The following is a 22,838-nucleotide window of genomic DNA, read 5'->3' on the forward strand; positions in this document are numbered from 1 at the left end:
AAGAGCGAGAAATCAAAATACTGAAGTATACAAACACAAACCTACGTGAGTATGTCCACCATTCTTCACCAGCCGTGGGTGGAAAACTGCCCTAAGACGTCCCTAGTTCAGTGAAGTGCTGAGTTGGGATGGCCAGCACCCGAGTAAAAAGCCAGGGCTGGCAGAGCGTGTTGGCCATCCCAGTGCTGTCCCTGGAGCTCACCAGCCAGCCAGCCAGCCAAATCGGTGAGGAGGTCCAGATTCAGGGAAAAACTGTTTCCAAATATAAGGTGAGAGATGGCCGAGAAGCACATCTGCTATGCACACTGGACCTACACATTCACATTTATACACATGTATATGCACATTGCACACACACACACACACACACACACACACACACACACACACATGCCTATTCTTCCATGTCTCACCTTCCTCAGTCATAGAGTGCAACTTTGCTACAGCCTTGGACACAGCCCCCTCACCCTCCTCCTTCCCCTCCATTTTTTTCTCGGAGTGGCATGATTGCTGACCAGACATCCATGCTTCCCTGAGATTTTCAGTCCTCGTGCCAGCTCACCGGAGTCATTGCGTTTTTAATCTTTCGTCTTAACTATAAAACAGAAGCAGTTTTCTTTACGTGTGCGCTGGCACCTCCTGTCCTTGGAAGCTGGCCCATCCTCCCAGGACAACTGACCCTTCTGGGAGGGCGCCTGCACTTGGGTAGTGGGCCTTTCCACCCTGCAAACACGCAGAGGCTGCCTTTGGAATCCACTCGACACATTGAGGACAGCTCTCAGCTTGAGGCCACATCAGTCCAAGGCAGCTGCGAGAACTCCGTGGAGCCTCAGCAGCCGTGCTGCAGAGCCAGGCCGAGGGGACTGTGGCAGCCTGCTGTCTCAGATGTAACGCAGGGGAAGTGGAGGGATTTGTGGCCCTTTGTTCTCATTTTGCATGCTTGAGGTATATGCTAGGTTGTTTTTTTTTTTTTTTTTTTTTTTAACACGTAGCCAAAAATACATCTCTGATGGAGAAACTTTCCTCTTACAAAGCTGGCCTCCTTCTCAGCGCACAGTGAGAAGGATGTGTCCTGCTTACCACACGTGGGTACTTAGGGAAGGAGAGTGACGGACTTGGAAATGTCCAGAGGTATGAGTCAAGAACCAGTAGGACCAAACTGAGAAGCTGGCTCTGTACTTCCTGACCAACAGACAGTCTCTGGGATGCCAGAACTTCTGGAGTCCCTCGGCCTTTCCACACACTAAGATGGAGCCCTCTCAAGCCTACTCTTTGTAGGGTTTTCCAAGACACGAGCATTTGCCTTTAAAGAGCTTCAAGCCCTGTCCAGCGGAAGTGTCCCCACATCAGCTATATATGAAACGTTGGCTGTCTGGGGCTCTGCCCTGTGCTGGCATTTTTGTCAAAGGCTGCTGGGTATCCCAGTCAGAGACACGTGCATATGTTGAGTACCTGCTTTCTGTTTCTTACTTTCATGATTCTTGGAGCCCAAGCTGGACCATAATTTTCAATTTTCCTGCCTAGGCCTACTAGGCTAGAATTACAAGCATGTACCTGCAATGAATCGTGAACTGTAAAGCCCATGAAATAATAAGTGCCAGAAGTCAGCCAATGTTTTGGAATGACTATGGAGTAGATTCCCAGTACTACATGCTGCCTTCAAAGACTGCCTGTGATTTTTTTTTTCCTCATGGCATCTATTTAATTGGTTGGGCTCACGAACACTTTCCATGAATCTTAGGCCTGTACATTCTGGGGCACTCAAAACAGTCCTTAAGGGTTGCCTTTGTGGCTATACGCACTGTTCTGAATTGTTGATTCTGACTTTGAGAACCACAGCCACCTTTCTAGTATCTAGAAAGGAATCTTTTAAATGACCACAGTTCTCAAAAGGGTAAAGTGAGGGAGGCCTGGGAAGGGTTAGATTCAGGCCACACAGCAGCTTAAGTGGAAATGCATAGAACAGAGGCTGAATTGCATGGTATGCACTCCCTGCAATTTTCTCAACCAATGGACAGACAGATGGATGGGCGGAAGTCCTTGTGCCACTGTGGGAATGAAGGCTCTTCAGACCTATGGCCACGTGCACGTCAAGGAAGGTGAAGGCCAAGTCTCAGCACCAGGGAACTAGGCACATGTCCTCCAGCGCCCATTGGAAAAATATCTTGCTGGTATGAGTTGACGTTAAGGTCATGGGTTACCATCAAAACAATACTTAGAAATGCAGAGCCGTTGTCCCCTCCAGAATGGCCGAACTAGAACCTCCAGGTCATCAGCGAGTCACTAAGTTTACAGGTCTGTGCAAGCAAGTCGGGCCAGAAGGGTACATTTTCAGCTTGTTCCCAGAGGGCAGGAACACTGTTTCAGACGCTGTGACGCTGTGAGCCATGCTCGTTCCTTCCTCTGCCAGCAGCTGAGGGGAGTCATCCCTGTGTTCTGTGCCTGCATTGTCTACTTCTGCCTAGCACTGTGGCAATTGGTGACGGTGGCACAGTGACAGGATGGTGTGAGAGAGCACCTCAGCTGCTGTCTCTATTCTGTCACTTAAACCATCATCCCTTCCTATATTTTGCTTCTCCAGTGCTGAGGGTTGACTTCCCTATAAGAAGCATGTCTGGCTGGACAGTGCCGTTAGAGGACCCAACAGAGCAGTACGCTCATTATTAGCCCTGTCTGTGTGCGTGCGTGTGCACATGGTGCGAGCGTCCACTTGCCGATGCACCTTTGGGAGCGGAGGCCCCGGGTCAGTGCCAGGTATCTTCTTCTTTTTGAGGTGAGGTCTCTCACTGGAGTTGAAGCTTCCTGTTTGTGGTTTTCCAGCTGGCTGCTGAGCTCCAGGGATTCTCGAGTCTTTCTGCTCCTGGCACTGAGACTGTAGACATGGGCCACCAAGCCCAGCACCCGACATCGGTGCCAGGGTTCACGCTTGTGCATCGAGTACTTGGCTGACTCAGGCCGTCTCCTCAGACACAGATCTGAGCTTCTAATACCGTGAGCTCTATGAGGCGGATTTGACTGGGAAATATTTATGTCCAAGAGTTCATTTTTCAAAGCAAAGAAGTTATTTTTGTTGTCTTGTATGACGTGAAAACAAAGACTGAGTCAGTGACCCTCAGAAGCCAAATAAAGAGGGCAGGAAGCAATGCTTAGCTGAGTGTGACAGCAGAGAGTCCCTGGCTCAGGAAGCAGCCTGCACGTGAGCACCACATCCATCAGAGCTGGCTGCTGCACGAGGCCCGAAGAGTGTTCCGGCTCCCCCGGAACGACGGCCATGATTAATGCACCGTGAGAATGAGCAGTGGCCAAACTAGTCATGGTGGCGACTCAAAGCGAGTGTGGGTGGAGCTCCCTTGTCCTCGCTGTCTGCCCATCCTGCCTGGGGGGTGTGAGTACACTGGGAGCACACACCTCTGGATGGCCTTTCAGAGTGCTGGTGAGAGTGGGGAGCCCTTCCACTGACTGACAAGGCGATTAGCAGGAAGACCCACAGGAGTAAATAAAACATCAGATGGATGGACTGGAAAGATGGCCCAGTGTCTGGAGTGCAGTGAGCTGAGTTCATCCTAGCATCCAAATCAGGGGGCCCGCAACTTCCTGTGACTCCATTGCAGGGTATCTGACTCCCCCGGCCTCCATGACATAAACCCACACATAGACACATTATTAAAGATAAATATTTTTTTTAATCATGGGGTAAGAGGCTGGTCTGCAGTATAGACTCATATAGGGTTCTGATGGATTTTATTTCAAGGCTGGGAGTCACAGCTGCTGTATAGCCACCTCCTCAGAGTCCCAGGGAGCCTGGACTGTTCACTGTGCTGTGTCCCAGTGACCTGGCGGGCAGACCTGGGTCACTCCTGTGACCTGTGTCCTCATAGGAAGCCAGCCTGAAAACTGAGAAAAGCAACTCCTTACTCAGACACTTCAGATGGCAAGGCCTCCTCAGGAAGCCTGAGGCTCTGCCACCTCGGACGGAACTCTTCCTTCTGAAGTTGTGTTCTAAGTGCCTACTGTGTGACACACACTGGGCCAACAGCTGACACCTAGAGAGGCCCGTGGAAGAGACACTGAAGTGCTTTGTCATTTCATGCTTGACAAATGGTAGACAGGAGAATTCCATTCTAAGAGAGGGTCCTTAGCCGAACACGGAAGGAGAGAGGGCCATGAGGAGAGAGAACGTGTTTCAGAAAAGTGGCCTTGACGCTGAGCATCAGAGGACAGGACATCATGAGATGTGGCTGTGAATGTGCAAAACCCTTTTTCCTTTGAAAAGCATAAGGGAGGGGACATGGAGTAGTCATCTGTGAGCGAGGAAACGGATTGCCAGCACTGAGAGGCCTGTTCAAGTCCAGAGTGAGCGTCTGTCCCCATGATGCACTGGACTTCTTAAGCTGTTGCAACCTCTTTCTGCTTCTCTTACTTGCCTGTGAGCTGCATTTGCATTTGACAAACTCCGTGCTAGTCTTCCTCAGAAGCAACCAACAGGAAAACTTCCTGACCAGAACCTATTTATCAAATCATGAAGATGCTGAGGTTCTCTTTAGAGGTGAACACACGCCTGCCCTCAGAGACCTTTTCAGTTAGGTCGGGTAAGCAAGCTTGCAGCAAAAAGAAAGGATTCCCAAGGCCAACTGCACACTTGCTGAAATGTCCCTCTCATGGTCCAGGGGTAAGCAAAGCCTCATCACCTGCCACCCTTCCGGTCATAGGCTATATCACCCTGACCCAGATGCTCAGTGAATCTCAGAGTGTGCGCAACACACACTCCTAGAAATAACAAACCCATCTTTCTCCTCTTGTCCTCCTCTTCTCCTTTCGTCCTCCCCCAAATCCACATCAAATCATGACGAGGAAAGCAATCAAAGAAGTCACTCCCTTGCCCATGAAAACCCTTGCCCAGAGGTCCTCAACCCGTGGGTCATGACCCCCCACAAGGGTTGCATATCAGTTATTGCCATTACAATCCATAACAGTAGCAAAATTACAGTTGTGAAGTAAAAAAATGAAATGATATTCTGGTTGGGAGTCACCACACCATGAGGAACTGAATTAAAGGGACGAAGCATCGTGAAGGTTGACGACCACTGCCCTTGCCTCTTAGCATTTATGGAAATGCGAACAAAACTGCTGGGCTCTGATGGACAAGTGTGAGGAGTGCTCAGGTGCTCCCCAGCAGAGGCCTCGAGCCTCTGAACTGCCCCTTTGTGCTGGTGGGAATGCGGCTTTCTGGGTAGCATGCCTGTCAAGTTGCTGCAAGAGGAAATGCTGAGACACTGCTCTGCCCTGACGTCACACACAGGAAAGGATGCCTGGGAGAATCTTGGCCCAGAATCTTATGCCACCTTCTGATGTTTGGGTATCTTTCTTCCATGCCTCAATCTTGGTGACATCAAGATAGCCATCTATGTGCACACAAAGACAGAAGCTTCACAGCACACCACAGTGGAGCAAAACACTCACTTCCACGATTCAGGCATGTGCTATTGCTTAGCAGGCTTGCCCGTGTCTGTCGGAGTCCCTTCAGCCTGAAAGGATGTCCACCCAAATGTCCACGCTTGAGCTAAGGCTCTTTCAGCACATGAGATGGTCCATTTCTAACTGTCTGCATACGCAGCCCAGAGGGACCAGGAGAAGTCTTAACTGAGGGACTGTCTAGATCAAGTTGGCTTGTGGGGCTGGGTTGATTGTTGATTGATGCAGGAAGACCCAGCCTAGTGTGGGCCGCACTTTTCCCTAGTAAAGGGGGCCTGAACTGTGTAAGAGGAAAAAGCAAGCAAGCGGGACCGTGTGCATGCATTTCTTTCTGTTCTTGAATGAATGTGGTACAACTAACTGCTTAAAATTGCTGCCACTGTGACTTCTCTTACTGATGACCTATAACCTGGAACTGACAGAAGTGAAGTGAGGAGAGAGGACAGAGAATTCTGTCCTGGGATTCATCCCCTCGGCCCACACATCCATCACTTCCTGCAGCTCAGGGATCCGCCTAAGAAAGTGGGTTCTCATGCGTGCTAACTTGTCTGGTTTGTTTGTAGCCCATAATGTGTCCCTTCACCACACTGTTCGCAGACCTGGTGATAACCAGGCAGGAGCCATTCCCATGGGGCTTGCAACTCTGCCCTTAGTCCTTAGGGGAGGGGACATCAACAGAGATGGTTTCTGGCATCCTTAATTAGAGGTCCAAAGGACAGCTGTGATGCAGTAATAACTGTCATTACTGACCCAAACCTCCTTCAAAGGAGCTAAGTATCGGCCTCCCTGGATAATACAATCAGGCCAGCCATCCCAGCCATGCAAAGTGTTATTATATGGCAGGCTGTGATCAGAGCACCTATCTGCTTAAGGTGTTTCGCTAGAGAAATAAACACCTACCAGATGCTCTGTACCCTTCATCACTTTTGTCTGGCATTTGCTTTATTTCCTGTTGGAATTGATTTGGGTGGCTGATAATCCAACCTAAGGAAGACAATCAAAACAGCAAACATGACCAACAACAATTATTCACGGCTTCTGGGAGGCACAAGCCTGTTCACTGAGGCCGAAACTAGAATTATGCTGCCACCTTGTGGCTTAAAAACAGCATCTGCTTGCCCAGTCCTGAGGCGACTTAATGTGCCAGGGTGGGTTGGTACCCAGAGAGGACCTCCCCCTTCTCTGAGGAGGAGAAGGGTGTCTGCAGAGGGAGTAGGGAAAGGAGAGGAGGGGGGCTACAATCAGGATGTAAGATAGATGGATGGATGGATGGATGGAAGGAAGGAAGGAAGGAAGGAAGGAAGGGAGGGAGGAAGGGAGGGAGGAAACAACAGCATGTGCTCTAAAAACAAAAGGCCAATAGTTTTGCTAACGATTGAAATCATAGAATCTATATATTTGACAGGATGATAAATAGACTGTGAAGTTTTCAGCACAAAATAAGCAATCTTGGTATGGTGGTATATCCATATAATCCCAGTACTCTGGAGGCAGGAACAGTGGAAACAGGAGCTCAAGGCCCTCCTTGACTACATAGCCAGTTCATGTTACATAAAAAAGTAAGTAGAGCCACTTCTAAATGAATTCCTAGCAAACTTATAACCTGAAATACCCATTCCCATCTTTCTTAGTCAAGTTGCTGCATGCCCCCAGTCTTCCAGAATTGACATATGTTTGGGGATTCAGGAAACCCCACTGCCCTTTTCCAGTAATGCAACGTATTTTATTACATGTTTGTCTGTATTTTTATTACATATCTGTCTACATCCTGATTGATATCAGCGAGCGTATCCAATAATGAAGCATACTATAAAGCAAAAAGACTTCATGCCCAGTTGTCAACGGCTTCTCCAACTGCATTAACATTACCATCTTCTGCACCTCAGCTTGGTACACAGGTGCATAGTGTCAGTGAAGGTACAGTAAAAGGGCTCCTATGCCCTGTGTCAAGTAATTTCAGAGGCAAGCTAGAAACCTGAGACAGTGGAAACTCCCAGGAATCTATGAGGGTGACCGTAGCTAAGACTCCTAGTAATGGAGAATATGGAGCCTGAACTTGCTGTCTCCTGTCACAAAGCAAGACTTCCGGCAGAGGGGTGGGGGTGCCAACCCAGCCACAAAACCTTCCACCTAAGGTCTGTCCTGCCTGCAAGATGTGCTGGGGTGAAATTGTGGGAGTGGCCAGCTAATGACTGGTTCAACTTGAGAACCAAGCCATGAGAGGGAGCCCACGCCTGACCCTGCCTGGAGGGCCAGCAACCAGAGTCTACATAGTCCAGAGACCTAGAAGCAAACAGGACTGTAAAAAAAAAAAAAAAAAAAAAAAAGTCAGCGAAATGATTCCTAATGATATTCTGCTATATTCATAGACAGGAGCCTAGCATAATCCTTGTCAGAGAGGTTTCATCCAGCAATTGATGGAAACAGATGCAGAAACCAACAGCCAACACTAGGCACACTCGAGGAATCCTGCTGAAGAGTGGGAGGAAGGATTGTAGGAGCTAGAAGAGTCCAGGACACCACAGGAAAACCTACAGAATCAACTAACCTGAGTTCATAAGGGCTCACAAAGACTGAACCATCAGTCAGAGAGCTTGCATGGGTCTGACCTAGGCCCTCTGCTTATATGCTATGGTTGTGTAGCTTGGTCTTCTTGTGGAACTCCTAACAGTGGAGGTGGTGGATGTCTCTGACTTTTTTGCCTGCCCTTGGGACCCTTTTCCTCCCACTGGGCTGCCTCATCCAGCCTCTGATGTGAGAAGAGGCATGTCATCGGCATCAAGGACGTGCCACCCACCTCTCCTGGCACCACGTGCACCTGTGTACACCTTTGAGCCCCTCCAGGAACCCACTATAGGGCCGGCCACTGTGGTTCCTTTTTTACCTCATGCCTCTGCCCAGATCCCTGCTGTAGCCTGGGTCCTCCAGTAAAGTGGCAGAGGGACCTTGAGGTAGACGCTGTCCAGTGACTGGGACTTTTGATATTTTTACCCCTACTCACTGGGAGAGTGATGGCTAACAATCCCTCTTGCCATTGTGGGATTTTTATATAGGGTAAGAGCTGGGGAGGATTCCTTTCACTGGCTTTTGATGAAGTTCTAATTGAAGGGGGTAAGCCAGGAGTTTTGACACATTTTCTGTGAGTTCCATCTTTTATTCAGCAGCTCACAGTGACTCCCTTTCATCCTCCCTCCCTGGGCTGCCTTGCCAGGCTGGCACCCCACATACTTCGCTGTATTCAATCAGCCCCCTCCTGTTACAGGAACAAGAGGGAGGAATGATGAGACATGCTCAGAAGTGGAGAGGGGTGCCAGAGAGCCCCTGCCGGCTTCTGGTGCTCCGCTCTGCCTTGGAGCAATCCACGCAGCCAGCTGTCTTCAAAGATGATAGCTCTTTATAAATAGCATTCATTAATCAAGTGTGTGAATGAAGAAACAAAACAGCATGTTGGGGGAGATCACTCCTTTGTCTGTGCTTCCGCAGATATTGCATGGTTTACAGCTACCAGATAAGTTATCTCATAGGTCACCGTGCTGAAAATGCTTTCTTGTGTGTGTCTTAGAAACCTATTGCTGCAGCAATTTGTTAGGCACAGTTTAAAGTGGGTAGTTCTTTGTACCCTCAAATGTGGTGGTGATTTTATCCATGCAGAAGCAATTTGTCTGTGTGTTATTCTGAGCCTGTCTTGTTTACAGGCATAATATATAAGCAGAGAAGAGTTCCTCATTACCCAAGAAATTCTAATGTCTGCATTTGTAAAGCTTCAGAAGGGTGTTCGTGTGGTCTCACAGACAGGAAAGCGGGGTTTTCTCGGCTGCACTGTGCCTCGCTATGTACTATTCTTCTTCCTTGAATTTCCAGGTGAGCGTGCCAGGGAACAATCTGCCCCTGTTGACATGGCTCAGACTCTCCCCCTTTCAGCTACACTCTGGTTTGTCACTAAGACACCCTAGACGTGCAGGGTATGCAGCCCCGTGTTACTGCAGTGACGTCACTGAATCAAATGACAATGTAGTCAGTGCCCTTCTGCAAGGAAAATATGTTTTGTGACTCTATTATCCCAGTGCGGAAGTTATGTTTTCTTACTTTACTGCTTACTTGAGAGTAAGTTCCAGTTCCTTTTATTTAGAACATTCCAGAACTAATCAAACGGGTGTTGTTTAAATAAGGCCTCTCTTACCACAGATATTAGCCTGGTGTGTTCCTCTGTCCGCAACGTACCTCTCCAAGCATTGTCAGAAGCATTGTGGTGGGAACAGGGGCTGGCCCACATGAGCCAGGGTTTCCTTGATGCGTAAGAACACAGGCTGAGTCCAGGCAGCTGCACTCATCATTCTGGGATTATTTTAATAATTTATTTAATTTTTAGTGCATTAGTGTGAAGGTGTCAGATCCCTTGGAATCGGCGTTACAGACAGTTGTGAGCTGTCATGTAGGTGCTGGGAATTGAACCTGGGTCCTTTGGAAGAGCAGACAGTGCTCTTAACCACTGAGCCATCTCTCCAGCCCCCACCATTCTGGGATTCTTGACCAAGTTCTTTCCTTGCTTGGGTCCAACTTCCTGGTCTTTAAAGTGGGGCGAGCAGGGCTTCCCATCAAATGGTGGTGGCAGTGACAGCCGGTGTCTGGAGGCACCTGGGGTCTGCTGAGTACAGGTCTGATGCCTGCGCTCTAGGTCTTCATGAAGATCTTGCTTTCTGCTAAGGGAGCGCCCTCAGCACAACCCCCCAGCCTTTCCTTTGAGAGTGAATTTGCCAGGTACCCAATATCAGCTCAGTGAAAACTCCCCTTCCAAGTAAAGCCACACATCAGTGGACAGCATGTGCAGGTATGTGGACAGCTGCTCTGTTTAGTTGCTCACACTGATGTGAGCTCTAAGAGGAACATGGGTTTGAGGAGCTAGGGAGATAGATGGTGGCTGTGGTACCCGGGCGAAATGTGTGTCTAGGGAACTGGCGAGATGGCTCAGACATAAGGCACTTACCACAGGGCTTGACAACCTGAGTTCTATCTCCAAGACCCACAGGAGCCTTGCAAGTTGTCTTGTGACCTCCACTCTGTTCCATGGGGCACACACACCTGTACCTGCTCCAGGCATGCCTACCTCCTGTACACAGCACCCTGGCTGCTGTGAGGCCTTGCCCCCCCCCCCGGGCCCCCTCCCTTGGAGGTCTGTGCGTTTCTTACTTGAAGTGCTTCAGACAGAAGTGTTAGAGACTTTTCAGACTCTGAAATCCAGGCTACCCTGGAGAAAGGACGCAAGCCTGACCATGACATTCACGCCTATTTCGTGCTCTCTCCATACACACAGTGAGGGTGATTTCATGTGGTTTCAGTGCATCTTGATGTCATGTCCAGAAGTTTTTGACGTGGCCTCACGTCAGCATTCAAAACAGTCTTGATTCAGGGGTCTTTCAGGGTTCAGATTTTCAGATCAGGAATGCTCAACCCCTCCAGAAAAGTGGCGCTAAGTGTGTTATTCACTCTGCAGGAGGACGAAGCCCCCGGGACCCATGTGATCACGCCTGAAGAAGTGCCTGCCCCAGCTGGCCGTCCCGGCTGCCACCATGGGCCCTGCAGGAAGCGCACTGGGCAGTGGCCACGTGCAGATGCAGATGGTCCTGTGGGGAAGTCTGGCTGCTGTGGCCACGTTCTTCCTCATCACCTTCCTCATCTTTCTGTGCTCCAGTTGTGACAGGTTAGAGCAAACATGCTTGTTCTAGAACATGAACCTATTCACTGTGCCCAGAGGAATCTTTGTATTAAAAAGCCTCCCTGACCCATGTTCACCAGTTGGTTCCAAAGGTTCCAGGGGCATTTCTCATCAGATCCTCCTGCAGAGCAAAGCAAAGATGCCCTCCTATTTTAAATGTCTCGATTAATTCTTGCCATTCTTTGAACACATCATTTTTGTGTGTGGTCTTTCTCCTGCCACGGGCATATTGAAACCTCAGTGTGAGGTAGTACATGTTTTTCCCACAGTTGGTGGTTCCTCAGGATGATCACCATTATGTGGCTTGGGAGAGCTCTGTATTATTAAAAATGTGTGTGGTGTACTGCCCTTCTTGAAGAAACAGATTTGTTTTCTTAGAAGACAGACTCACCTAATGTGGAAGCATTTTTTTTCTCTTTAAGCATTGCACGTGCCTTTCTTTTCTCAGGGAGAGGTGGAGTTCTCTGTAAGCAAGGCTGATTGGGCAGGAGAGTTGAGGTGGTACAAAGGGTGAAGCCTTCTGGCACTGCTGGGAGTCAGCCCTGGGTTCAGCTCTCTCAACCTCAAGGAAACTTAATGATATTTAAAAGTCTCATCTGTGTGCCACCCTAACATCTGGCAAAAAGGGAAAAGCCAGGCTCTCTGGCCTCGTGCACCCTCTCCTAATCTCTGCCAAGCATGGACCCAGGCCCTCAAGGCAAGGACAAGCACGGAAATTTTAGTTCTAGCTCCCGTGGGCTTGAAGATTCTGCGGCTTCAATGACTGGCTCTACCGCTAGGTGCCGCCCTCTCCCCGCCATAGATGGAAATGTCCTTTCACAACCAATGGCTCTCTCTAGACTGTTCCATGTAAAACACTTTCTATTTTTACTCAAAAGACTTTTCCGTAGACTGGAGGTACATATGACTCATCCCGAGAGCATGCCATCTTCCTGGTGTGCCCAAGTGGTATCTCCTGTATTCTCTCTCATCCCTGTCAGACTCTTGAGGGAGAAGATGAGGTCATTGCTAGGATTTGCTGAAGAGAAAAGCCAGTGTCTGTCATGTGAGCATTCTAGGCACAGACAGACCCTGCGTGCAGCCTGCCTCTGTCCAGCCTCTGTGAACTTGTCCCTCTGCTCACTGGGAAAGGGTGTGCAGGAAAGGATTTCACCCCTTGCTGTCAGTTACGACGTTCTCCTCCTCTCTCTTAGCACATTCAACCTAATTCAAACCACCAGAGGGCTGAGGAGCTGAAAAACTTTAAGCTAGGGAAACACGCTCTCCTCTTCACCATAAGGGGCACATCTGACGTCAGAATGACATTTTCTCTTTCCTTTCAGAGAGAAGAAGCCCAGGCAGCACAGCGGGGACCATGAGAACCTCATGACTGTGGTAAGCCCCGATATGTCTGTCGTCTGTGCGCTCACACCTATCCAGCCATGTCCCTGCTGGCTGTTGACACAAGTGAAGCTGGCTTGTGCACTTAAATGGAAATCAGCTGTGGCTTTCCGAAGTCCGTAAGCACAGCTGGGGCCGCAGTGTTCAGGGGAGCTTGTGAAGCGAATGCAGTAGCTGGACTGCCTGAAAGAGCATGACAGGGCCCCAGCCTGCTGCAGGGGTGTGTCCCTGAAAGTCTGAAAGTACTGTCACAAGGACCGACTGACTCAGATCAGACTTACTGCACCTCCGCCCTGGAAAGCAGAGTCCAGCACTCAGCGTTGTTACGTTAGCTCCTTCCGGAGTTGGCTCAGTTCCTAAGCTTAGTTCACACCGGTCCGTGACTTCACCTTCCCACAGCCTTCTCCTCTATCCCTCATGTCACTTTTCCTTCTCTGAATGTCTGCCCTTAGGGCCAAGTCCCTGTTTTTATAAAGATGCCCTGCTCTAATGTGACCTCATCTGAAGCGGCCCTGGTTTCAGATAAAGTTACAGTCTGTGGCACTGGGGACTACAATGTTGACATACATTTGGGTGGAAATATAACCACTCAGCAGGGCCTGGCCTTGCTGCATTCACCAATCCGCAGCATTTGATGGGACCTTGATGGACCCAACAGTCTCAAGGAGGGATCCACCTGGCTAAGGAACAGCCTGTCTGTCCTTTAACTCATGTTGTGCCCTTAAATCGTAGCAGTCTCAGCAGCCATGTCCGCCGAGCTGTGTGGTGTCCCCTCTGAGCCCCAAGGCAGTGCTGAGAGAGAAGTCGCTTCCTGCTCAGAGCCAGAAGGAAGCACTTTTGCCTTAAACTCAGGGGATCCAGCTGGTGTGCTCTGAGCACGTGCATGAGGCACCAGGCTGCCTGAACCTCTGCTTCCTCCCAAGCAGGCAGGAAGCAGCCAGGAGCCAGTCCTGGCTCCCCCACCCCCACCCCAGACCCCCGAGCTCTCTCCCCCTGTATCTGTGTGAGACCAGCATCCTCCCCCACCACAGCCGTGCTGGCCCTCAGCATCTCCCCCCCCTCACCCTCCCCAGCCAGTTTTCTCACTGTATCACTGTATTTTCACCTCTTGTGTTATCCTCCACTTCTCCCCTGTTCCCAGCATCTCCATTCTCTCCCAGTGATTGCTCGAGTGACGGGGGAAGGAAGGTGGAAGGACAGGGTCCTGTGGCTCCCCTCCTTCCCCTGAGTCAGATGGAGAGTGGGTTATAGCTGACGTTGGGCTTGCACCTCCGTCCTCACTTCCTCCTAGAACAGGGCTCTCGGGTATGGCTATAGCCGGGAGCTGGTATGAAGCCAGGGCTCAGGGGTGGGACTACTCTGATACGGGTACCAACACGAATGCCATCTTTCTGGATCTTCTGTCCCTGCTATTCTGCCCTGGGGGCAGCAGCCTTCGGAGGCAGGAAGAATGCTACAGGCAAGCAGAGGAGAAAGCCAGCCTTCGTCTTCTTCCTCACATAGGATCTCCTCCACACAGCTTCAGAACATGAACATGTCTACCACAGTGTACACTCTATGATGTGTGCTTCCACCGACCATGAGGCCTGCACACACTCAGTTGCCCACCTAGCTCCCAGCTTTCCTGAATCATTCCGTTTGCTGACTTGTTCTCATTGCATCTAAGGTGGGAAACAGTGGTTCAAGCATAGATTGTGGATGTTTGGCTGGGATACGTTACACGGGAAGCCTTCCCATGATTCCTCATTCCTATCACCTAAAGACACCGTCTCCACAGTGTTGGCATCTGTTTCTCGGGGTCCTGGCAACCCCAACAACAGCCATTTCATACAGCAGCACATAGAGCAATGCTAGCTGAAAGAGCAGCCTTCCTAGACACATCGCCACACATCAAGGGCCGTTTTCTGTCTGTTGTCATTGATGTCCCATCAGAGTGACAAAGTTTGTGAAGCCAACTTCCCAAGACTTCTGTAGAGGCCACATCAGAATTTCCCTGTGGGCTCCTGGAAGCTGGGTTGTGTCTTGGGCAGCAGAAGCCATGAACTTGAAAAGGATGGGGTCCATCATATGCCCATTTGAGTTGCTTTGTGGGGCCAGTTGAGTATTGGATGAAATACATCAAGGACCAGCTAGTTTCTGCCTGCCCCTAGTGGCAGCTCTCCCTGTCATGCTGTTCCAGGCAGGGCCTACGCACCGCTGTCACCCTGGAGGAACAAACTGTCAGTGCTACTCTTCCTTCCGAGCTCCCATGTGTTGTTGAGAATAGGAAGGTTTGCAGAGTAAGTTTTCAGCCTGAAGTAACTTCTCAGCCTGAAGCCAGAGACTAGCTCCGAAATAGACTCACAAGTGTATGGCATTAAATACTGTGTTGACCAAATTTCTCTCTTCCCATCAGGAGACAGCATTGACAGTGTGCTGTTTGTTTGTCTGTTTGTCTGGCAACACCTGTGTTATAGAGATGGTTTTGGCCCCTGTTTCCGGTCTGTTCTGAGACACACAAGAACTTATGATACATGCACCCCCTTTGTCTTGAGCTAAGGAAACACAGTGTAGCCCATTTGTAACCACCAGATGAGAGGCTGCGTGGAGACAGGAGATTCCCAGGGCCCTGAGAGCAGAATCACGCTTAAGCTTAGCCCGTCCTCCATTGGTGAGGATGGCCCCCACTCTTGACACCTGAGTGTGACCAGTAACGGAAGGGGCTCAATTTAACTGTATCTGTTTTACCTAATTTCATTAATGGATTCTGGGATTTGCTTCGGCTGCTTTGCTTTTAGGGGTGTCAGCTTCTTACCAAAAGATGTGTTTGGATTTTTCAGCCTTCCGACAAGGAGATGTTCAGCCACTCAGCGACCAGCCTGACAACAGACGCGCTGGCTAGCAGCGAACAGAACGGCGTGCTCACCAACGGCGACAGTAAGTCCTGCAGAGATGCCACTGAAAGGACACTGGGTTTCAAATAAGGCAGCTGACAGGGTTGAAATGATGAGCCGGCAGTTAACAGCCCTGGTGCTTCCAGAGGACTGGAGTTGATTCCCAGCACCTACTGCTCTCCATAACTGCAGTTCCCGGGATTCAACGCCCTGGCCTCCACAGGCACCGAGCATGCAAGTGATGCGCAGACACATGTGCAGACTGAACACCCAAACACGTATCATTTTTTAATTAAAAAAGGTAGCTCAGAAACTAGGCAAGGTATTGTAGCCCAGCCATTATTACTACCAGGTGTAGCCAGGGGCCTCATTTGCATAATGACACCTAATCTCTTTGTTGGAGGCTGGGTGCCAGGAGCACCCTTGGAAGCCTCTGTGCTGTCACTTACTACCCGTCCCTGTACTGTCATTGCTTCCTCACAGGTAGGCCACACTAAGTCCCCAGTTTAAGAGTGAGAGGACTCTAGCACAGGGTTACCGGATCAAATTACCACGCAACGAAAGCCTGGAGCAGCTCAAGGTCACAAGCGTGGGGTGTTTGCAAGCCCGCCCAAACTTCCTGCTGGCCTTCCTCTTCCACACGCTAGGACCGTGCAATCTCTTTGGTTTGTCTAGGTAACCCAGGTTTCTCTACCCACCTCAAAATCAGCTGATTACACAGGCATGTATGTGTGTGCTCTCTCTCTCTCTCTCTCTTTCACACACACACACACACACACACACACACACACACACAAACACACGCAGCTGCTGTGTGGTACGGCTTGTTCCTTTCCAGAGACTGGGCTATGGACCTCTTTGGGAAACCAAATCCTTGTCACGCAGCCATTAGTAATCTGATGGGGTCTGTTGTCCCGGACTTTAAAGCTGGGAAGCTGCTTCTCGGGCAGACCCTCCGCATGCTCTGCAGTCGCCCACCTATGATCACGTGTAACATCCATTCACCCAAAGCAAGGAAGGAAAGCCAGGTCACCATCAGTGACACCCTAGGTTGTAGGTGCCCCTCAGCCCTGAGACCAGGGAGCCAGCACCACGGCAGGAGCCCCTCCTGCAGGGCGAGAAGGAGCTGGAATTCTAGAGCTGCTGAAGCCAGAGGTGCTGGACACACTATTAGCCCAGGTTTCTTTTTTTCTTCTTTTCCCTAACAGTTTGACATTTTGCACTTCCACACATGAACAGACTCTATTTTGAGCACATTCACACTCACTTACCTTCTAAACATCCCCCCCCATACACACACACACACTCCTCCTGACCCCCTCCTCTTCCCAGGTGCTCCCCCTTTCCTGTTTCCATTTTCTCGGTTTGTTGTTGTTGGAGGTTTGGTTTGGCTCCTGGTTTTGGTGAAGGACCCCATGAGCTCCTCCTGGCTGGCTCACCGTCTCTGATCTCCCCACAGTGAGGTCCAACTGGATACAGACTTTTTTTGATCTAAGCACCCTGAGTGCAGAATTGCATTCCACTCATGTATAGTTGAACAGTCTCTGGCACCTAGCCAACACTCAAAATCCATGTGATAAGGATGGACTCGGCAGGCGTCATGGTTGCCATTTTAGAGGCAGCCCAGGGACGTCCAGGTTGGACTTCTTTTGTGAGGCAGGGATATGGGGCCAAGGCAAAGCGGAAAGAAGGCACAGTGTTTCCGGGTCGTTTGTGACACTGGCCTAAAGGTCCATCGTTGCTTCTCAGCTTCTGTTGTGTCTGCCAGATAAAAGTGACGGTGACGTGGGGAGGCGGGGGCAAGAGCACCTTTCCCTCCACATAGGCAGAGACTGACCGGTTAGACTAGGGTCAAGAGGTGCCACACATGCCCCCTGGCTTGTTTTGGGGTTTTGTTTTTTAGAATCTTGCCGTATGGCCTCACGGTTGTCAGCTTTGTTTGCCACACTGGGGTTGGAACCCAGGGCTTCATATATGCCAGGCCAAGCAGCCCTCACCCCGCTTTCCATTTTGAGATAGGTCACGCAGCCTGGTCTTGAATTCAGTCTTCCCACCTCGGCCTCTTTAAGCAGGTACCTGGCCCACCCCATAGTAACTTTCACCCTGAGCATTGTCAGGACCTCTACCTACACCGTTCTCAGCAGGACTCACAATACATGATGAAGTACAGCCCGCTTCATCTAATAAACCTTTTCCTGGGAAAGAGACTAGGATAGCTTCCCTTTAAATGTAACAGGATTAAGAATATGCACTGATGTCGAAGCTGGCAGCTGAGCATCGGTAAAAGCAGGTTTGTAGGTGTGACATAATGGTCCTCCACTGTTAACACCCACCCCTGCCCATTCAGTTCTTTCAGAAGACAGCACCATGACCTGCATGCAGCATTATGAGGAAGTCCAGACCTCGGCTTCGGATCTGCTGGACTCCCAGGACAGCACGGGGAAGCCCAAGTGTCATCAGAGCCGGGAGCTGCCCAGGATCCCTCCTGAGAACGCTGTGGATGCCATGCTCACAGCCAGGGCTGTGGATGGGGACTCAGGGCCCGGTGTGGAGGGGCCCTACGAGGTGCTCAAGGATAGCTCCTCCCAGGAGAACATGGTGGAGGACTGCCTGTATGAAACCGTGAAGGAAATCAAGGAGGTGGCCGACAAAGGCCAGGGTGGCAAGTCCAAGTCCACATCCGCCTTGAAGGAGCTTCAGGGGCCCCGCGAGGAACGCAAGGCTGACTTCGCTGAATATGCCTCTGTGGACAGAAACAAAAAGTGCCGACAGAGCATGAACGCCGAAAGCATTCTGGGAACTTCCAGTGACCTGGACGAGGAAGACCCGCCCCCTGTCCCGGTTAAACTTCTGGATGAGAATGCAAACCTTCCAGAGAAGGGAGAGCAAGAGGCAGAAGAGCAAGCTCCAGAGGGGACCAGTGAACACAGCAAGGTGGGCTTTTGTCCTGCTGAGAAGGTTACCAGTCCTGGGAAATACATATAAATACAGATACATAAATAGCAGGCTCATTAAACGATGAGGAGTGATGCGGCCTAGTGTAAGCTGTGCTTGGCCTTCTCTCGCTCTACGCCTTAAAATGCGGAAGGTTTGTGTTTATAAAACCTTTCTCGGCCTCTCATTTGGAGAGTTTCCAGTAAGAACTAAATAGGCCATGTCCTTTACCTTCCTTTATCTCCCCTCTTCACGGCGTGGCTTCCTCAGGCAGCACGGCAACCTTGAGCCTTTCGGAATCCCACAAGTCAAAGCGTGGTAGCCCGTCCAGACAGTCCAGATATGCTGGTGTCCCTGCCTGCAGTTTATTATGCGTACTTTTCTCTAAGGCCTCGATAAACAGGCCTTATTTTCACGAGTTTCTAAGCGATATTTTAAAGCAATTTTTAAAAAGTCTAGTCAGCAGAGGTCCAAAACAAGGCAGCAGTCCACAGCATGTGTCCACGGAATCTAAGCCACCATGAACCTTGCATGTCTGGGTGTCCAATTCCCCTCACAACTTAACTCCGCCCCCTCCACTTCCGTCAGCTAATATCAGATTTCTGTTATCTACACAGAAAAATGCAAAATTGTCTTCCAGCCATAGCTTCACCTCCGGCCCTTTGCAGGGGAACAGGCAGGGGTCAGCAACTGTATTATTGACAGTCCCCCCTCCTGCGGCTGCATTGGGTATAGTAAGAAGTCCTTTCAACTTTCTGCATTACCTGTGACGTCAGGTAACTGCAAGCACCATGAAAGCATTTGTAAGCGTGTTCACAAAGTGCGGAAGTGTCTACCCTTCCTATAACCGAAGACAAACGAAGTTTGCTTGCGCTGCCTGAGCTAGCTTAAGCTCCTCGTTGACAAACATTCTGAAGATAAAAGGGCTGGTTTGTCTAGTGTAAATAAGCAGTTCCCCAGATTTCACATTGAAAACTGGATGCACATACCTAAGTGCTGAATTAGTCCTTCACGTTACAGGAGTGAGTGGTCCTCCTCTGTGTAAACAACTCCAGTGTTGATCGACTTAAGAATTTCAAATGTTTAATATTTATCAAAACAAACGATTTTATTTTGAGCATCTGCTATCTGCCCTATGGCCTTCTAGATGTTACTACACCAGCAGACAACACAAATTAATGAAACTCCCAGGTCATGTGGAACTTATACTTCAATGCAGAAGAGCTAGCCATCATACAGCTTAAAGGGAAAGCATAAAACCAGGAAGATTGGGAATAAGTGGGGTGGGGAGTGCGCTTTGAGATAGAGTTCTTAGCTTCTGCCGCAGTGTGAAGCTTATCTTAAGCACAGTTAAGGGGTGCCTGAGAAAGCTTTGCAAGTGCTCTTTGGGGATACCATGCAGCTTGATTTCTGGGAAGCCCTTAAGTTAGCTATATGGCCAATATGTGGAGGGAGGGCTGGGGGAGTGAACAGAGATGGGCAAAGATGAGAGCAGTTTGCAGATAGCTACTGGGTGTGAACTTAGGAAGGCCGGGCTTACAGTCAGAATGAAATCAGCAGAGTGGTGCGAGGTAATCTATGCTTTGAAAGCTTCCCCTGCTTCAGTAGCCCGAGCTAGAGGGTCCCAGTCAGGACAGAGGCAGCAGAAGTGAAGGGAGGAGCTAGCTATGGCCAAGAGCTTGGATGTGGCCATGTCTGGGAAGACAAAGGCTGATACATCGAGGGCTGACACACAGCCAGTGGGCACAAGGAACCACCATGAATCAGGATAGAGCATCACGGGCAGGCGAGAGCTGGGCAAGTTTGAATGTCTGTGCTAGGGATGTGCCGTTAGGGCTCAGCACTGGTCCCAGCATTGACACATCTCAGGGCTGCTGGTGAGGTGAACGGGCTAAGAGGGAAGCCTGAGACTGGATCCGCACAGTTCAGAACCAGCAGCAAAAATGTTCTGGTTGGATGAATGTGTATCAGGCCAGAAGAGTCCCAAGAACAGGGGCCTGGGAGTGGGGGCCTAGTGAAAGAGACCAAAATAAGAACAAGAACCAGGAAAGGGGGCAAGGTTGCTAGAGTCTAGGCAAAGGGCATGCCTGGGAAGGAAGGCGTGACCTCAGTTCACCTAGGACAAGTCATCAGAGTGACGTGGTCATCATTTGGGACCAAGATGAAGAGTTCTTCCTCAGACTAGTGAAGGTAGAAGCTCAGCTGAAATGGGTGCAAAGGGGGAAGTTACCTAAGACCTTGCTGTACCACAGTGAGGAAATCCAGCGTGTTTGTATGCATTTGGAGATGACCACACTAAGGGAGAAGGCTGGTGTGGAAGGACAGAAGGCAGTGTGTAGGAGGGACGGCTGAGAGCGGGGCATGGCAAGTAAGTTCGTGTGTGGTAGCTGGGAGAGGACAGAAGAACACCAGAGCTGCTAGGGGACAGGGTAGAGTCCAGAGAAATGTATTTACCTCTTGAAGTTCCCTCAGAGAATTCAGAAGCCAGGCCATCAGCCGGTGAGTGAGGAGATGCTGTGCTGGGGGTGGGGGTGGGGGTAATGGGTGTGTTGGGGCTTTTGAGAAAGAAGAAAAGATACCAAGTAGATGGACTGGGGAAGAAGAACAGATGCAGAATGCCTTGGTGAAGTGGCCTGAGACACAGAGCCTCTCTGAGGGCCCATCCACGGGTAAAGCAGGGAGGACAGGTACCCGAAGGAAAAATGGAAGAGAGCTGCATCACAGGTAAGGGTTGACAAATGATTGGAATTGGGTTGAAGAGAAGAGTATGAATGATGAATGCTGGTCTGAAAGGACTTCTAGGAACTGGTGTGGTGAAGACACTGGGAGATGGTGGAGCATGCTGTCAGTGTAGGAGAGACAATTTGGATGGATATGTTTTTGTTGGAATCAAGAACTAAGATAAGAAATATGCTAGAATTAGCTAATAAACCAGAGCCCAGATCACAGAAGAACCAGGAACCAGGCTCACTGAGAAGCAAGACAAGGAGAGCTTCTGACACCCTTGGTGTTCTTCCTGGGGACACCGCAGGCTGTCAGATGTAAAATGCCAGCATGTCGTGTAGAAGGCCCACGTTCCTGTCACCCCTCCACTGCCCTTCCTCAGTGACGACTAGGAACCAAACATTGAAGTGTGCGAAGCACAGTGTGATGTGGCTGGGCAGCCAGGAGCATGGGCGACAGCTGGTGGAGGAGGCTCACAGGTGCCTGTGGTCTGTAGAGATCACTTGAAGCATTTGTATGGACATGGACCGTTTGCATAGACAACACAGGCTAGGTTACACTACCAGCTTCAAACTGCTTTACTTTGGTTTTCATTGTTCGTTTTTTGTTTGTTTTTAACAGAGATTTAGTTCCTTGTCATACAAGTCTCGGGAAGAAGACCCAACTCTTACAGAAGAGGAGGTAAATTTCAGTTCTTTTCAAATAACCGAAACATCTCTTAGGAAATGTGTCTATCAGGGACTGGCAAGGTGCTTCAGCAGTTAAGAGCATGTACTGCTTTTGCAGAGGAGTTCAATACCCAGAACCTAGGCTGGACAGCTCACAGCCACCTGTCTCACCAGCTCCAGGGGAATCCAATGCCTCTGGTTTCCACAGGCACCTGCACTCACAGTCATAAGCAATCTTACAAATAAAACTTGAAAAATAGGAATTAAAGCTGTAATCCTGATTATCATAAACCCAGCCTGGTGCAAACAGCTACAATCCTATCACATGGGAGGTAGAGGTAGGAAGAGCAGGAATTCAAGGCCAGCCCTGGTTACATTAGGCTAGCCTGGACTACCTGAGACTTGGTCTCAAAAAAGAAAAAGAAAGTTCTCACCAGGCAGTGGTGGTGGTGGCCTTTGATCACAGCACTCAGGAGGCAGATGCAGATGGATCTCTGAGTTTGAGGCCAGTGTGGTCTACAGCGTGAGTCCCAGGACAGCCAGGGCTACGCAGAGATACCCTGTTTCAGAAAACCAAAAAGAAAATTCTCATGGGGTCTTAATTAGGCTTTCTATTGATGTGCCAAAGCACCATAACCAAAAGCAATTTGGAGAGGAGAGTTTATGTGAGCTTACAACTCTCCATCACTTGGGATGTCAGGCAGAAACTGAAGCCAGGGCCACGGAGCACTGATTCCTGACTTGCCCCTCAGAGCCCGCTTTCTTATACAGTCCTCTGTCACCCGCCTAGGGCTGGCACCTCCCACAGTGGACTGGGCCCTCCCACATCATTTATTTAAAAAATAACCTACAGGTTGATCATACAGAGGCCCTTTTTCCCCGTGAGCTTCCCTCCTTTCAGACAACTCTAGCTTATATCAAGATAGAAAAGCAAACAAAACCTAGCCTGCACAGTCGTGTTATTCACAAGCATAGCCTCGGCGATCAGGGGGCTGGAGTATGTGTGGTTCAATGCAAGCCTGGACTGCATAACAAGACCCTGCCCCCACCAAAACAAAAACAAAAACATAGTGC

At 49.8% G+C, this 22,838-nt stretch overlaps 1 protein-coding gene across 2 annotated transcripts in view; it reads left to right on the forward strand.

Moving 5' to 3' along the window:
• Positions 1–22,838, forward strand: part of Pag1 (phosphoprotein membrane anchor with glycosphingolipid microdomains 1) — a 136,225-nt gene that overhangs the window by 104,702 nt on the left and 8,685 nt on the right. For both annotated transcript variants that reach the window (XM_055603214.1, XM_055603215.1), the window contains 5 exons: positions 10,964–11,170; positions 12,508–12,559; positions 15,385–15,481; positions 17,786–18,372; positions 21,718–21,777. In XM_055603214.1, the coding sequence (XP_055459189.1) occupies positions 11,040–11,170; positions 12,508–12,559; positions 15,385–15,481; positions 17,786–18,372; positions 21,718–21,777 (927 nt within the window). In that variant the 5' untranslated portion in view covers positions 10,964–11,039. The remainder of the gene's footprint in view (positions 1–10,963; positions 11,171–12,507; positions 12,560–15,384; positions 15,482–17,785; positions 18,373–21,717; positions 21,778–22,838) is intronic.

This window comes from Psammomys obesus, unplaced genomic scaffold (genome assembly GCF_907164565.1).
Source record: "Psammomys obesus unplaced genomic scaffold, mPsaObe1.curated_primary_1811, whole genome shotgun sequence".
Lineage (NCBI taxonomy): Eukaryota > Metazoa > Chordata > Mammalia > Rodentia > Muridae > Psammomys > Psammomys obesus.